The following is an 18,533-nucleotide window of genomic DNA, read 5'->3' as shown; positions in this document are numbered from 1 at the left end:
GGGCAGGAGTCGGCAACCCAACATGTTGAAAGAGCCATATTGGACCAAAAATACAAAAAACTAATATTTCTGGAGCCGCAAAAAGTTAAAAGCCTTATGTAAGTGTTATAATGAAGGCAACACATTAAGTAAGTGTCTCAGAGGGTTAGATAACTCCTGGAAATTACGGGCTTAAAACTGCCAAAGGTATAGATGTGTGTGTTCAAGTTAAAGGAAAGGACAGGCTGTCTTTTTCTAATGGATTTATTACAATCTTTGAAAGCTGGGTAACGTTTGCTGTGGTCTGGAACAACATGGCCCACAATCAGAAATGGAGCCAATATTACATACAGATAATGTGTCATGAGACATGCAAATATATATTAAATACACAGAGGACATAAGTAAAGGGAATTAAATGAACTCAAATATACCCACAAACGAGGCATAATGATGCAATATGTACACACAGCTAGCCTAAATAACATGTTCGCATGGATTATTAACACTCCAATAAGTCAATAACATCAACTAAGCTCACCTTTGTGCATTCACGCACAGGATAAAACGTTTGGTGGACAAAATGAGACAAAGAAAGAGTGGCATAAAACACGTCTTTCTGTGGCAGCGACGGAGAAAGTTGTACACGGTGAGTTAAAGGACTGCCAAAATTAGTAGGACAAAACGGCGCTGGCCAAATACTGTCATCAGTGAAGCATACACACAAACAAAATAAACAGGGGGCTTTCTAACAATTAGGAAGGTGTGTGTCATGTTCGTCCTCCTACAAAAACATTATTAAAACAACAAATATATTTTTCCCTCCATCTTTTTCCATTTTTGAAAAAGCTCCAGAGTGCCACTAGGGCAGGGGTCGGCAACCCAAAATGTTGAAAGAGCCATATTGGACCAAAAATACAAAAACATATCTGTCTGGAGCCGCAAAAAATTAAAAAACATATTACATACAGATAGTGTGTCATGAGATATAAATTGAATTAAGAGGACTTAAAGGAAACTAAATGAGCTCAAATATACCTACAAACGAGGCATAATGATGCAATATGTACATAAAGCTAGCCTAAATAGCACGTTAGCATTGATTAGCTTGCAGTCATGCAGTGACCAAATATGCCTGATTAGCACTCCACACAAGTCAATAACATCAACAAAACTCACCTTTGTGCCTTCACGCACAACGTTAAAAGTTTGGTGGACAAAATGAGACAGAAAAAGAAGTGGCATAAAACACGTCTTAGAAAGTCGATCGCGAGCTACCGGTCGATCGTGGTGGGTGTGTCAGTCGATCACCAGCCAGGCTTTAAAAAAATAGTCCTAAAAATGAGCGATCGTAAATCTTCAATATGACGTCACTTTCGTCACTTGATTGACATTCACGGCACCCGAGGGTCTTCTGAGATGACGCTGGCTGCTGCCAGCTCATTAAAATTACCGACAGGAAGGCGAGAAACACTTTATTTCAACAGACTCTGGCGCCGTACCTGTCGTCAAAACTCCAAAGACCGACTGCACAGTTGCACAATAAAAGCTCTGCTTCATCCTGCCTGCGCTACCAAAATAAGAGTCTCAGAAAGCTGGCGTGCACAAGCTAGCAAGCTACGGAGTTTGGAGACAATGTATTTCTTGTAAAGTGTATACAAAGGAGTACGGAAGCTGGATAAATAAGATGCCAAAAACCAACCACTTTCATGTGGTATTGGACAGAAAGGAGGACTTTTTTTCTCCTCCATTCGAAAATGCGGACGTTATCATCACTACTGTCTGATTCCAATCAATGCAAGTCATCAGAATCAGGTAATACACCAACTTATAGATTCCTTTCTTTCATGAAGACAAGAATATATGTGTTAAACATGCTTGTATTATCTTTAAACACTTTTAACTTATTAACAATATTAACTATATGTGTTAAACATGCTTGTATTATCATTAAACACCTTTAACTTGTTAACAATATTAACTATATGTGTTAAACATGCTTGTATTATCTTTAAACACCTTTAACTTGTTAACAATATTAAATATATGTGCTAAACATGCTTGTAGTATCTTTAAACACCTTTAACTTATTACCAATATTAACTATAAGTGTTAAACATGCTTGTATTATCTTTAAACACCTTTAACTTGTTAACAATATTAACTATATGTGTTAAACATTCTTGTATTATCATTAAACACCATTAATTTATTAACAATATTAACTATATGTGTTAAACATGCTTGCATTATCATTAAACATCTTTAACTTGTTAACAATATTAACTATATTGGTTAAACATGCTTGCATTATCTTTAAACACCTTTAACTTATTACCAATATTAACTATATGTGTTAAACATGCTTGTATTATCATTAAACACCTTTAACTTGTTAACAATATTAACTATATGTATTAAACATACATGCATTTTCGTTAAACACCTTTAATTTTTTAACAATATTAACTATATGTGTTAAACATGCTTGTATTATCATTAAACACCTTTAACTTGTTAACAAAAACATATATTTCATAAATAAGTAAATATAAATTATATATATGAATGAGGTAGATCCCCACGACTTGATCAATTGAAAAGTAGCTCGCCTGCAGAAAAAGTTTGAGCACCCCTGATGTAAACAAACTACGGTGAGTTCAAGGACCGCCAAAATTAGTAGGACAAAACGGCGCCCGCCAAATACTCGAATCAGTGAAGCATGTTTAATATAAACAGTGTGATTTCTAACAATTACGGAGGTTTGTGTCATCATGTTTGTCCTCCTACAGAAACCATATTAAAACAAAAAATATATTTTTTCCCATCATCTTTTTCCATTTTTCATACATTTTTGAAAAAGCTTCAGAGAGCCACTAGGGCGGCGCTAAAGAGCCGCATGCGGCTCTGGAGCCGCGGGTTGCCGACCCCTGCACTAGGGCAATCCTAAAGAGCAGCGGGTTGCTGACCCCCAGTCTAGGGACTCCTATTGTGTATGGGCACATGCTGCCGGCCTGTATGTGTGTTCAACATAATTAGTAACTGTGAAAAACACTGAAGTGAATTATATTTATATAGTGCTTTTTCTCTAGAGACTCAAAGCGCTTTACAGATCGAAACCCATTATCTACATCTTAAAGCTACATTCAAACCAGTGTGGGTGACACTGGGAGCAGGTGGGTAAAATGTTTGCCCAAGGACACAACAACAGTGACTACGATGGCAGAAGTCAACCTGGAACCCTCAAGTTGCTAGCCCGGACACTCTACCAACTGAGCCACGCAACACCAAAAATAGACATTTAAAACATATTTGTTCTGTTAAACCACTAATGGAAACAAAATCTAGCCGGTGGCGTTCTTATGTTTTTTTGTTTAAAAAAATTAAACTTTGGCAAGTTGAATACAGCCAATGTCCATAATGAAAGAGTATTATTTATTAAGTTAAAATATTCATGTGAAGACGTAGGCATTCAACGCATATAGCATTATTATATACACATTAGTTAGATCAGGGGTCCCCAAACTACGGCCCACGGGCCGGATCCGACGTGTCCGTGCATGGGCAGTCCCAAGATAAAAAAATAAATAAATAAATAAAACTTTTTTTTTGTTTTTGTTTTTTTATTATTTATTTTTTTTAACTGTCCTTTCTAATCTCGGTGTCTCCTAGCCGCTCAGGCAAATCATATTGTCTAAAAATGCATTTCTCATCGACAACGTGACACCATCGCGCTCAGAATATATATATATATATATATATATATATATATATATATATACACAGCCTGGCCCCCGGCCACATTTTTTTAACCCAATGCGGCCCCCCGAGTCAAAAAGTTTGGGGACCCCTGAGTTAGATAAATGCATAGCACAGGTAAGTCATTTGTAACTTTACAAATGTTGAAATAATGATTGAACAATTTTGGTCCCAGTATTGATCCCCAGGGCACGCAGCAAGATACAGTATATATAGCGCTGTGTTTGTCTAGCTTCACGTATTGCTTAAATATCTTCTTACCCAGTTCAAAACCAACCCTCTGATGCCATACCCTTCTAATTAGTATATTAAGACAATAAGATTACCGTATTTTTCGGAGTATAAGTCGCTCCGGAGTATAAGTCGCTCCGGAGTATAAATCGCACCGGCCGAAAATGCATAATAAAGAAGGAAAAAAACATATATAAGTCGCACTGGAGTATAAGTCGCATTTTTGGGGGAATTTATTTGATAAAACCCAACACCAAGAATAGACATTTGAAAGGCAATTTAAAATAAATAAAGGATAGTGAACAACAGGCTGAATAAGTGTATGTTTTATGAGGCATAAATAACCAACTGAGAACGTGCCTGGTATGTTAACGTAACATATTATGGTAAGAGTCATTCAAATAACTATAACATATAGAACATGCTATACGTTTACCAAACAATCTGTCACTCCTAATCGCTAAATCCCATGAAATCTTATACGTCTAGTCTCTTATGTGAATGAGCTAAATAATATTATTTAATATTTTACGGTAATGTGTTAATAATTTCACACATAAGTCGCTCCTGAGTATAAGTCGCACCCCTGGCCAAACTATGGAAAAAACTGCGACTTATAGTCCGAAAAACACGGTAATTGTGTCAAATGCTTTTGCTAAATCCATAAACACTGCAGCTGCACACTGGTTACAATCTGTTGCATTAGTCATGTCTTCTGTTATTTAGATTATTGCTATCGATCTTGAGATGCTAAGATCAGTTCGGACATGGTTTAAGCACCGGAACCGTTTCAAAAGTCCTGATTTGGTATTAGAATCAGTTAAAATGTAAACAATACGTATCCCTACAATACAGTACAGTTACACCGGTCCACTCACCTGCAGGCACGCAAGAATAGATATCAAAGTGAGAGAGTGTGTACCTAAGTCAGTGCCTTGCACATGGGCAACTTAGCAGCCAACAACTAGTTGCAATATTTGTCTGCAGTGGCATTCGAACGATGCCCCTTTAGTTTGTACCCAATATACAGTATATAATTAACGTAAGGAATTACAGTATTTACATATTCCTGACACAAATTCCACAAAACAACCGTTGTGCTAGCTTTGACACAAATGCATGTACAAGTGCATCCTTTGTATAAAATATTATGTAAAATACTTTTAGCCTTGAGGAAGTGTCATACATATTCATTACTGTCCTTGACCAGTGTTTTACATAGATAGGATGAGGCTTATTGTAATTTATGAATCACCAAATTACACTGAAAAAAAATCATCTCTTGACACCCAAGTTCGTGCATGATGAGTAACTTCTAAAACTTGCATGATGTGTCAAACTTTTAAAGCACAAAACTTGTCAGCGAATTAAAATGGGGGAAGTAACTTGCCTGCATAATAGCCCATAAAATGACATACTGAATGGGAAAATAACTTCAAATTGTTCTGAGATTGTCTCAAAATACTATGAACTATATATTCTCTGGCTCCAGTTTTCAGAGTTCAAATCAGCATTTTCGTCAGAGAAAAGACAGTCCAATCATCTCTCTCTTACAAGACTGTTCACTGAGCAGGCAGGATTGTTGCAAGTCTGACATTGATTTGTTCCTCAAGCTCTGTGGTAAAATGCAAAAGCATATTTCCACACAGACTCCCAGGAGATCATGTTGTCCTCCCAGCTTCCCCTCTGATTCTGTTCGCTTCATTTTTAGATATGGCATTAAATACAGGAAGCTGCTGTGATACAGATGGGAAAGATGAGATACGGAGTAAAGCCCACACCCATGTTGACTGATCAATGATAATAAGGGTCTGATTTACTAAGATATAAACACAATCTATGAAATAGCCTGCACTATTTGTGGGCGCGTTGTGATTTACTAACAATGCATGGGCAATTGTAAAGTGGTGCAGACCGCCTTATTTAAAGGCCTACTGAAACCCACTACTACCGACCACGCAGTCTGATAGTTTATATATCAATGATGAAATCTTAACATTGCAACACATGCCAATGCGGCCGTTAGCTTACTAAAGTGCAATTTTAAATTTTGTGCGAAATATCCTGCTGAAAACGTCTCGGTATGATGACGCCTGCGCGTGACGTCACGGATTGTAGAGGACATTTTGGGACAGCATGGTGGCCAGCTATTAAGTCGTCTGTTTTCATCACAAAATTCCACAGTATTCTGGACATCTGTGTTGGTGAATCTTTTGCAATTTGTTCAATGAACAATGGAGACGGCAAAGAAGAAAGCTGTAGGTGGGAAGCGGTGTATTGCGGCAGGTGTTGTGCCGGATAAGGCACCCCCGCCGTAGAATGCACTCCATGACTGGTGTGCCGGATAACACAGCCGGTGTTTCATTGTTTACATTCCCGAAAGATGACAGTCAAGCTTTATCATTGGCCTGTGGAGAACTGGGACAACAGAGACTCTTACCAGGAGGACTTTGAGTTGGATGCACAGACACGGTACCGTGAGTACGCATGCAGCTGCGGCTTCCAAACATTTGATCGCTTGCCCGTACGTGCGTGCCGCTATGTGCATGTCACGTACGTAACTTTGGGGACTTTGGTGAAATATATGTGCTGTATGAACTTTGGGGAGGTGAACGGTACTTTGGGCTGTGGGATTGAGTGTGTTGTGCAAGTGTTTGAGTTGTATTGGTAGGTTATATGGACGGGAGGGGGGAGGTGTTTGTTATGCGGGATTAATTTGTGGCATATTAAATATAAGCCTGGTTGTGTTGTGGCTAATAGAGTATATATATGTCTTCTGTTTATTTACTGTTTTAGTCATTCCCAGCTGAATATCAGGTCCCACCCGCCTCTCACAGCATCTTCCCTATCTGAATCGCTCCCACTGCCCTCTAGTCCTTCACTCTCACTTTCCTCATCCACAAATCTTTCATCCTCGCTCAAATTAATGGGGAAATCGTCGCTTTCTCGGTCTGAATCGCTCTCGCTGCTGGTGGCCATGATTTTAAACAATGTGCAGATGTGAGGAGCTCCACAACCTGTGATGTCACGCTACTCGTCTGCTACTTTCGGGACAGGCAAGGCTTTTTTATCAGCGACCAAAAGTTGCGAACTTTATCGTCGATGTTCTCTACTAAATCCTTTCAGCAAAAATATGGCAATATCGCGAAATGATCAAGTATGACACATAGAATGGACCTGCTATCCCCGTTTAAATAAGAAAATCGCATTTCAGTAGGCCTTTAAATCAGAATTTAGTGTGTACTTTACGGGGCATCACCACCGAAACACTCTCATTTACTGCACATTCAAGTTATCATGCGCCTTCCTACCTGCGGCGTTTTGCTGTTTTCCAACATGCAGGAGACGTGCTACTTTTAATGGGCTTTTAGAAGCAATCCTACAGTGCATACAATGAAACCACTTTTTTTGGTCATTAGTGAGAGGCTGCACTTACTCTTCAAGATGCAAAAAATACATACTTAAAGAAGTTTTGTAATACAAAACATATTTTAATAATATATATTCTATTTGAGAAAAACAACATTAAAAAATGAATCAATTTGATTTGTTTTAATCAGCCCTTTAAGTTCTTTAGCAGCTATACAATTATAGAATGATGTTGCTGAATAGACAATATGTGTAATATTTTTTATTTCTGACTATAATGTAGGCTGGAAGATTCTGAGCACTGATCCTGCAGCCGTGTGTGGAACTGTCAGTATGCGCATCCTTTAGACATGTGTTAAATAAAACGCAAAATAGTGCCCGCCATACAGTGACAAGTCTGATAAATTACATGGCGCGTGCTAAATAAGTATATTTGCATCTTCTCCTCCCAGTATTGCGGGCGTTCTGATGATCAGCATTTATTTTGCATATTAATGAAAACAGATACGCAAAATTGGTGGCACGCCTTAGTCTACTCACTAAACAGACGCAATCCACTTTGCACAAGTTTAGCGGAACAGCTTTGCATGTGCTATCAAAAGGGCTGTGAATCGTTGGGCCATGATTTGATTCGATTCTTGGGGTAACGGTTCGATTCTCGATTCAAAACAATTCTTGATTCAAAATCAATATTTTTCAATAACATCGGGTGCCAGTTCTATGATTAACTATATTCCTCCATAAAATAGATAAACAGCTGTGCTAAATGTATTTATTACTTAAAAGAAAACTGGCTTTGTTTAATAAAATCTTACCCAAAACATTTAATAATAATATGATTTGCCTGAGTGGCTGCACAGGACATATTTCAAAAATAAAAACGTTTTTAATTTTATTTATTTTTTAAATCGTTTAAGAATCAATGAAAAAAAAAGAATCGCTATTCATTTGAAAATTGATTTTTTTTTTTTTTTTATCAGGTTTACAAGTGTTTTAGTACATGCAAATCTTAAGTAAATCAGGCCCTAAAATGAGCAGTGAGTAAGGAACATGATAAGCAGCTGCCATTACCTTTCTCACAAAGCCGGATGGTAAGGGAGCCCTCCTCCTGGAAATAGATAATTTTCTTCTGGACGATGCTCGCCCTGTAGACAGAAAGAACTGCACATAGAAAGTGTCGAACATATTATATTTTGAGAAAGAAGCTATCAGTGAGACCAAATATTTGGTTTCCCAATGCTGTCGTTTTGTTCTCCCCTCAAAATCCAATTCGTGTAATCTTCTGTGGACAGGAAAGGTAATGGGTTCCTTGAGGGTTCGCTGAGTATTCATTAAATTGCAATACATAATCACATTGAAGCAATACAAATTTAACAGAGTAATCATGGGGGAGAGGAAAGGCAGGTCTTTCCCAAGGCTTGAAACCGCGTTTTTTTGTTTTGTTTGTTTGACTTATTCTAAAAATACACTGAATGGTAATGGTATGTGTTTTATGACAATCGTTAAGTAAAGCAGTGTTTGCACAGTCTTTGACTATCTACATTGGAGAAATCTGGTATTAGCAAAAATTAGAAAGGCACTTAGGTGAACTGCCATATATTATATTTATACAACTCGTTGCAAAAATGTAATGATAATCAGCTTCACAAAGTAATAGCATAGTGGTGAAATGTTAGAAGTGTGTATGATGGCTTGTGGCGTGATCCCAGAATGCAGAGAAATGCAAGTAAAGATGAATTAAATGGTGCATGAACAGGTAGCAATTGCGTGGAGAAGACAGTGGACCACAGGTGAGTCAAAACGTGGTAATAATACAACAAACATATACAAACGAATAACTTACTAGAACTAGCAGAACAAAGCACAAAACAACCACAAACACAAACAACGAACCGCGTATTGTAATAAACCCTCCTAATTGCCAACCAGGAACAGATGAGGAGACCAGCGTTAAGAACAGCAGATATGCCAAAACAGGAAGCGAGGACAAAAACAAGAGCGCTGGGAAGGAAATCGAACTAAAATGCAGGAAGTCCACCTATTATGAGGGTTCATGACACATTTAGAGATGTGATTTTATTCTAGAGCTATTTACAGTTGCAGTCAGAAGTTTACAATATACAATCATCATGGGAGTAGATATAAATTTTGGTTCTTAATGCTTTATTTTGGATTATAAAACATATTTTGTGTGTGTGTGTGTGTGTGTGTGTGTGTGTGTGTGTGTGTGTGTGTGTGTGTGTGTGTATGTGTGTGTGTGTGTGTGCGTGTGTGTGTGTGCTGGGGACAGTTGGTTTTCACAGCCCTTACAATAATCTGTTCTTTGTTCTGGTGTTTTTATTGTTCTGTACCATTTTCCAGGAGGATGCGGTAAAAATTGTGTGTGGCATCCACAGTAAAACATATTCTGGCTATGCCTTCTTCTCAGCCACGTTTTTGTGAGTTTACACTTCACCTATCAAGGAGGAAACAAATTAAACAATGTGTGCTTTGAGTACGGATGAGTACTGAATTTGGTGCTACTGGGTATAGAGTCACGTAAAATCAAACACTGCCATATTTCGATATTTGAGTTGTTTGTGACGTCACGTCCGGTTGCAGACTAAACACAGGCTCAAACACTTGATGAGTAAATAATCATTCAAGCAGCACTCAGATCAGACTCAGCCAAACTGTCTTTAGTTAATGTTACACTTTCCAATGCCAATGCAAGTATGCCTGATAGAAAACGCCCAGACGTAAAGTAAGGCTCCACTTTTCTAAAATACGCTAGCTTGATGTTAATTTACATTCGCTTTGCAATATACATGCTACTGATTAGCATTAGTGATAATACATGGTGATTTCCACTCCTCCAAATTTCGTGTTGAAAACTACAACTAAGATGCGCGTTACAATCGAACAGCAAGTAATAAGTACAATATTTAGATTATAAACACATTGTAGTGTGCAACATACTGTAAGACTAGACAGACATTCAGCTTAATGGCAGACTACATCCTGGCTTTGTAATACATTGTTGCCTATGTACTACTGCCATTTAATGTCTTGGAATTGCAATTACATGCAAAGTCTACAACATGATAACAACATAACAATATAACAAGTAGGGATGTCCGATAATGGCTTTTTGCCGATATCCGATATTCCGATATTGTCCAACTCTTTAATTACCGATACCGATATCAACCGATATATACAGTCGTGGAATTAACACATTATTATGCCTAATTTGGACAACCAGGTATGGTGAAGATAAGGTACTTTTTAAAAAATAAAATAAAATAAGATAAATAAATTTAAAAAAAATTATTGTATAAAAAATAAAGTAAAACAATATAAAAACAGTTACATAGAAACTAGTAATTAATGAAAATTAGTAAAATTAACTGTTAAAGGTTAGTACTATTAGTGGACCAGCAGCACGCACAATCATGTGTGCTTACGGACTGTATCCCTTGCAGACTGTATTGATCTATATTGATATATAATGTAGGAACCAGAATATTAATAACAGAAAGAAACAACCCTTTTGTGTGAATGAGTGTGAATGAGTGTAAATGGGGGAGGGAGGTTTTTTGGGTTGGTGCACTATGTTGGTGTTTTTTATATTGATTTAATGAAAATAAACAAACAAATAAAAAAAAAAAAAACAAAAAAAAAAAACGATACTGATAATAAAAAAAACGATACCGATAATTTCCGATATTACATTTTAACGCATTTATCGGCCGATATTATCGGACATCCCTAATAACAAGCTATAACAACTGGACAGCACCATTATCATAATCGGCTCATTTTCAAATGTTACATTAAAAAGTGGGATTTTAGTATTAAATAATTACCATTTCTTAAAGTACTTAAATTTGGGACAATTGAGTATCGTTCTCTATTCCTAAGTACTGGGAATTGGTACTGTATCGATGAAAGGTACCCAAGTCTAGCCTTGAATGAGTCAGCTACATCTCCAGATACACTAATGAGAGATAACGTTGCTTATTAGTTGGATTTTTGGACTTCATTATGTTTCCTTAGCGTGAAGCAAAATCTTCTGGCGGTAGCTCATAAAAAAAAAAAAAGTGAATTGAAATTAGACATTGGAGGAGAAATCGACATTGCATGTTTAGTCCAAGCCGTTCACATGCCACAACCATTTTGAAGGATAAAGATAGTATATTCAAACATACCAAACTATGAAATGAACAGTGATAATCATTATTGTGACTTCATCTTCCCAATAAGCACGTTCCTCCCTCCTGTCCAGTGTGCAAGACAACCACAGTATAAATAGTCCATGTAATTTTAGTATTGTACCTTTGTTTGTGCTGTATTAACATGTCCTCCATGTGTTTTTTTTACATTTAGAGTGACACAGGTGTTAATTTAATCACTAAAAGTTCCGACTTACACTTAAGCAGGAAGGGTTCAGGAACGGAACTCGATCTTAACGCAAGGACAAACTGTATTTTGTTTGGTCAGGATGGTAGAAACAATATTTCAGGGTGCCAACACTTGACCAAGTAGAGACACATAAAACTGGGATATGAAAGTGAGCAAAAACACATTTACCGGACACAAGGGGGGAACCGGAGACATTACATCGACGTTATTAGTTATATTGCTTGTATAAATCTAACAGAGCAAATGGTGCAAAGCACTGACTGCTTTGGCATGCAATTGAAAAAGAAGTCAGATACATTATACAAACCATTTATACACTGTAATTGATAATTTCACAAAAGATTTGGTGATGGTAATGGTCAAAGAGTGTGTAATCATTTATTGTAGCAATTAACTATAGTCCAACAGATGTCTTTGAGCTGTCTGACTCAGTTACAAACACTGTCTGTGTTTCCTTCTTGTCCCCTGTGTAAATATTCATCTTCGTGAGTTACAGCTTGGTCCTCGGATAAATGTAATAGGTCTTTATTGGAAGCCAGTAAAAGGCTAACTTTTAAGATTGCGTTTGGATGAGGGTCACAGATGTGGAATTTACTCGATCTGTGAAATGTTTGTGTTTTCAAGTTTCAAAGCATGTTGAAGCTGTCATCTAAGCAACTCACTGCAAGCCACACAAAGCTTGTTCAAGCATCCGAGATATCTTCAAGCTGTGACTAACTTCTTTACTGGACTGAATCATTTTGTTCTTTCCAGTTATTCTACTGCCTCAAACTGTTTAAGCTTCGATTAATCATATATCTAAAGACATGTCTGTTGTAACAAATCAAAATATATTTACCATTTTCACAACATGTCTTATGACTTGCACTACAAGGTCAAACCTCAACACTAAGTCCACATTGAAGGAGGAGATAAGAGCTCTGATTTACCAAACTCATACCATATACCTCGTCAGCCTTCCTGGTAAGGTCTATTCAGGTGTACTGGAGAGGAGGCTACGCCAGATAGTCGAACCTCGGATTCAGGAGGAACAGTGTGGTTTTCGTCCTGGTCGTGGAACTGTGGACCAGCTCTATACTCTCGGCAGGGTCCTTGAGGGTGCATGGGAGTTTGCCCAACCAGTCTACATGTGCTTTGTGGACTTGGAGAAGGCATTCGACCGTGTACCCCGGGAAAGTTCTGTGGGGAGTGCTCAGAGAGTATGGGGTAACGGACTGTCTTGTTGAGGCAGTTCGCTCCCTGTATAATCAGTGTCAGAGCTTGGTCCGCATTGCCGGCAGTAAGTCGGACACGTTTCCAGTGAAGGTTGGACCCCGCCAAGGCTGCCCTTTGTCACCGATTCTGTTCATAACCTTTATGAACAGAATTTCTAGGCGCAGTCAAGGCGTTGAGGGGATCTGGTTTGGTGGCTGCAGGATTAGGTCTCTACTATTTGCAGATGATGTGGTCCTGATGGCTTCATCTGGCCAAGATCTTCAGCTCTCACTGGATCGGTTCGCAGCTGAGTGTGAAGCGACTGGGATGGGAATCAGCACCTCCAAGTCAGAGTCCATGGTTCTCGCCCGGAAAAGGGTGGATTGCCATCTCTGGGTTGGGGAGGAGATCTTGCCCCAAGTGGAGGAGTTCAAGTCTTGTTCACGAGTGAGGGAAGAGTGGATCGTGAGATCGACAGGCGGATCGGTGCGGCGTCTTCAGTAATGCGGACGCTGTATCGATCCGTTGTGGTGAAGAAGGAGCTGAGCCGGAAGGCAAAGCTCTCGATTTACCGGTCGATCTACGTTCCCATCCTCACCTATGGTCATGAGCTTTGGTTCATGACCGAAAGGACAAGATCACGGGTACAAGCGGACAAAATGAGTTTCCTCCGCCGGGTGGCGGGGATCTCCCTTAGAGATAGGGTGAGAAGCTCTGCCATCCGGGGAAAGCTCAAAGTAAAGCCGCTGCTCCTCCACATCGAGAGGAGCCAGATGAGGTGGTTCGGGCATCTGGTCAGGATGCCACCCGAACGCCTACCTAGGGAGGTGTTTCGGGCACGTTTGACCGGTAGGAGGCCACGGGGAAGACCCAGGACACGGTGGGAAGACTATCTCTCCCGGCTGGCCTGGGAACGCCTCGGGAACCCCCGGGAGGAGCTGAACGAAGTGGATGGGGAGAGGGAAGTCTAGGCTTCCCTGCTTTGGCTGCTGCCCCGCGACCCGACATCGGATAAGCGTAAGAAGATGGATGGATGGATGGATAACATATACCTCCTTTAAAGAAGTCCTCACTATAAAAATAAAAAAGTAAGTAGAGTTCAATATGGGAAAATAAACAAAATGAGGGTTTTATGTTGCTTATTTTGTTCCTACAGGGATACATGCTGTATAAGACACAATCAATTATCTAAAGGGTAAACTGTTACAGTATAAATAACTGAACTGTGACAGTGAAGTGGCACATTAGAGAAAAATAAATGGTTGCCCCACTTCAATATTCATAACTTAAAAAAAGGCTTAAAACATATATATACAGATTATTAACGACAAATCCTTGTGTTATTGTTACATTTGCCATGATGTTATGTAATCGTTGCCGTTGGGTTAGTTCGTAACCTGTGGTTAGTTTATTAGGATATTAGGAGGTTCATAAAACTTTCAAGAAATTTCCGAAATGGGATAAGGATAAGGCCCCGCCTCAACTCATACAGACCAAGGCTGTGGATGACTGACAAGAGAATAATTCACTCCTTTTCTTTCATTTCCCCAATTAGATTATCAGTTATATTTTATGTATTTTTGTTATTAGTTTATTATTTGAAAGTAGGGCCTGTCGAATGCCTGCGCTGTCCGAGTGTGTTTTTAGTGCTGTCGTTTAATAAAAGACACGGCACTATTTATAATATTTCATGAATCTAGTCACTTTAAAGGGGAACTGCACTTTTTGGGGAATTTTTCCTATCGTTCACAATCATTATGAGAGACAAGAACAGACACGTGTCTTTCAAAACCCTCCATCATCGTTTTATACACATACTGCAAGTACTATATATATATATGTATACTGTATATATATATATATATATATATATATATATATATATATATATATATATATATATATGAATATAAGGTAGGAACAGTTCATAACAATAAGTAATATGTTCAATATTTACCCTATTTTGATCATTTTAATCATTTCCGGGACTGATTTCTTCCGTGCATTGATTTCTGTTTCCACAGCAGCGCATATCCGACCTCTGGCAACAAATGTGAGTTTCTACTTCCGGAATCAAACACGAGTGTGTTTTCTAATCATGGCAGACTTGGTAACAGACAAGGAAGACAACTTTTTTTTCGACAAATGAAGATTCACAACCTATTACTTTTGAAGCTATATATACTGCTGCTTAAAGAAGCGAGCGCAAAGGAAGAGTGAGACGCTGGAGCGGATGGAAGCCGGGAGAAAGGGCTGAAAGCGATTTTTGACGATATGAATATGGAACTTGGAACCAAGCTATTTTGACATAAATGGATTGCTTTCCAAAAATCAACAGGAAAAGTCCCTGGCCAGCTGGACCAGACAAATAACTGTCCATCGATTGAGTCACTTAAATATCAATTATGATACAGGCAGCACACCATGTGTGTTAGTACAACTACAGTACATACACTGTCTGGCTAGCAGTGTACAAAAATAACGTGAAATGTGGGTAAATACTTTATAGATCAGTGGTTCTTAACCTGGGTTCGATCGAACCCTAGGGGTTCGGTAAGTCGGGCTCAGGGGTTCGGCGGAGGTCAAGACACACCCAACTCATCGTGTAAATACAAACTTCTCCCAATCGGCGTATTACGGATACGGCAGCAGCTGTCTGGTTTGCAGGTGTGTAATTTGTTGTGAGTTCATGCACTGTGTTGGTTTTGTTGTTTGAACAAGGTGATGTTCATGCACGGTTCATTTTATGCACCAGTAATAAAACATGGTAACACTTTAGTATGGGGAACATATTCACCATTAATTAGTTGCTTATTAACATGCAAATTAGTAACATATTGGCTCTTAACTAGTAATTATTAAGTACTTATTAATGCCTTATTCGGCATGGCCTTATTATAACCCTAACCCTCTAACCCTAACCCTAACCAAATGACTCTAAATTAAGTCTTTATTACTTAGAATATGTTCCCCTAGTGTTCAAATAACTCTAAATTAAGTCGTTGTTACTTAAAATATGTTCCCCATACTAAAGTGTTACCAAAAACATATAACTTTGTCTTGAATTTGAAAAAAAAAACATTTTATTTTTCACTAAAGAAGGTGAATGCGCATATGAAACTGGTGGGGTTCGGTACCTCCAACAAGGTTAAGAACCACTGTTATAGATACTGTAATATGATTGTTTATTTATTTCAGTCAATACAGATTGGTGTACTATCGCAGTGTTGTGCATTACAAAATGAAACGTGTTTCGTGTTGACGTAGAAGCTAGCTTATCTCTAGCTGTAGCTAGCTTTTACGGCTAACTCTGTAGCATGGCGATGTGTTACTACGCTAGAAAAATAGTTCTTCTGTGTTTGCTTTTCCAAAAAAAAAATTTGCTACAGCTTGTTTATTACACGGGTTACGGAACGTAAATTAGGTATTGAAGTATGTGTTGGTTTTTTTGCATTATTAAAATGATTTCGAGGTTGAATTGATTACTCCCATTAGCTGCATTGCTAGCCACCTAGAATGAGTTGATTTTTATATGTTAGAAAGCTAAAAAAAACAAAAAACGTTTGTCTTCTTCACAATCTAAGCATTGGGACCGATTAAAAAAAGTGCATTTCCCTTTAATAGACACACCTATCACAGATATATTATTAATGGCAGTAATAATCAACTCACTCTCTGGTGGTTTTGCTGTTAGAGTGCACAATCATGATGTAGACAAATCAGAAGAAAATGTAGCTGATATCCAGCAATTGTTTCCTTTATTTTTATTTCATTTTTTTAATTTTCTTTAATAATAAGTAAATACATGTCAGTTATTCTCAATAATCCAAAATATGCATCTAAACCTTCAAGCCATGTCTCCTTTACTCAAGCCAATTGTCCCCCATTTCTGAAATCCAAATTTAATCACAGCTCGTTAGTCATTACTCCTACTAAGCGGCACTCATGTGAGAATACTCTTGTGCAAGCTTCCACGGCACATTTTTTCCTGACCGCCTTAATGACGTTCAACATGAACATGATGTTGAAGGTGTTTAGAAAATATGTTAAGTGCATGCATACATTGCATGCAATTATTTTCATTTTTGAGTCTTACGATTAATATAGATTAAAACTGAAATGTAATGATAACTAATTCATTAAAATTAATCCACAGCAATCTGATTAAAAATTAAATTAAATCAAAATGTATAATTACAATCATTTTACAGCACTAAATGTGATACGTTTGTCGATCTAGACCAGGGGTGTCCAAACTGGGGTTAGGGTTAGGGGTTAGGGGATTGGGTGCAAACAATCAGGGCTCCTAGCAACCAAACGTAACCACCGAGCCCTGGAAACAGAAACTAAATCACAAGCATAGAACTGAACACTAACCTAGGGAATTAATACAAAAAAACAAGACAGTAGTGACAGGCTATGACCAGTGTTGGGACTAACGCGTTACAAAGTAACGCGTTACTGTAACGCCGTTAGTTTCGGCGGTAACTAGTAATCTAACGCGTTATTTTTTTATATTCAGTAACTCAGTTACCGTTACTACATGATGCGTTACTGCGTTATTTTACGTTACTTTTTATGTAGTATAAAGTGTGTTTTATCGGAGCGCGCTGTGTCATCGTTCTGATTCTTCTTGTGTCACAGGCCACAAGCCGGAGAAGAGAGAGAGACATGCGCTCTGTGTGGGTGTGTCTGAGTGTGAGTGTGGGGAGCGAGGGGGGGGGGGGTGTCTGATCATGGCGGAGCCAGAAGTCGAGTTTGCTAACATGGAGATATTTTCACTACTTTTCTTTTGTCGAGCACAAAGAAAATAACATTTTAGTTAAATGTAAATTGTGCTTTGGATCAAAGATGCCATCTACTGCCCAAAACAGCAATTCAAATCTGCTGAAACAAGCTACATAGCAACATGCTTCGACGAAGCTAGTAAAGAGAGACAGAGACTCTGATGCCATTTCACCTCCACCACCACCACCATTCACCGCTGAAGGTACACACTCTGTCAATCAAAGTTCCCTCTAATTGTTCATGTGTGAGCAAATGCAAAAAGTCCCTGAGCATTGAGTGGAGTCCATGTGAGCAACTTTAGACGTGCACACTGTGGCTACACCAGCAGCACACCTGTCCCAAACCTCACTAAATAACAACTTACATCTCCATCCATCCATCCATTTTCTACCGCTTGTCCCTTTCGGGGTGGCTGGAGCCTATCTCAGCTGCATTCGGGCGGAAGGCAGGGTACACCCTGGACAAGTCCCCACCTCATCACAGGGCCAACACAGATAGACAGAAAAACATTCTCTTATTATTATAATCAAATGACAGCAGTCATTTCCATTTCTAATATAAGTGTTTAGGCCCACTTATAATGACAATAACAAAAAATATTGTTTTTCATGAACTGTGTACCGTACTTGTATTGTTTGTCTGGGTGGAGGTCCAGCTTTGGAAATAATTTGTACCCCTTTCAGACATTGCATTTAGTTCCCATTAAAACATTCACATGTTGCACAATGAGATGTAAGCAGGGGATCATGTGTACATTCCTGCAACTTCCTGTTTGTAAAAAATATATTTTTATTAGTATTTATTTAATA

The 18,533-nt window shown here is 38.4% G+C and overlaps 1 protein-coding gene across 1 annotated transcript in view; it reads right to left on the bottom strand.

The window, feature by feature from the left end:
• Positions 1–18,533, bottom strand: part of spon1b (spondin 1b) — a 180,403-nt gene that overhangs the window by 109,075 nt on the left and 52,795 nt on the right. The window contains exon 4 of the mRNA XM_061969800.2: positions 8,410–8,483. Coding sequence (XP_061825784.2) covers positions 8,410–8,483 — 74 coding nt within the window. The remainder of the gene's footprint in view (positions 1–8,409; positions 8,484–18,533) is intronic.

Source organism: Nerophis lumbriciformis, linkage group LG10 (assembly GCF_033978685.3).
Source record: "Nerophis lumbriciformis linkage group LG10, RoL_Nlum_v2.1, whole genome shotgun sequence".
NCBI classification, from domain to species: Eukaryota; Metazoa; Chordata; class Actinopteri; order Syngnathiformes; family Syngnathidae; genus Nerophis; species Nerophis lumbriciformis.
This window is presented reverse-complemented; position numbering and strand designations above follow the sequence as displayed.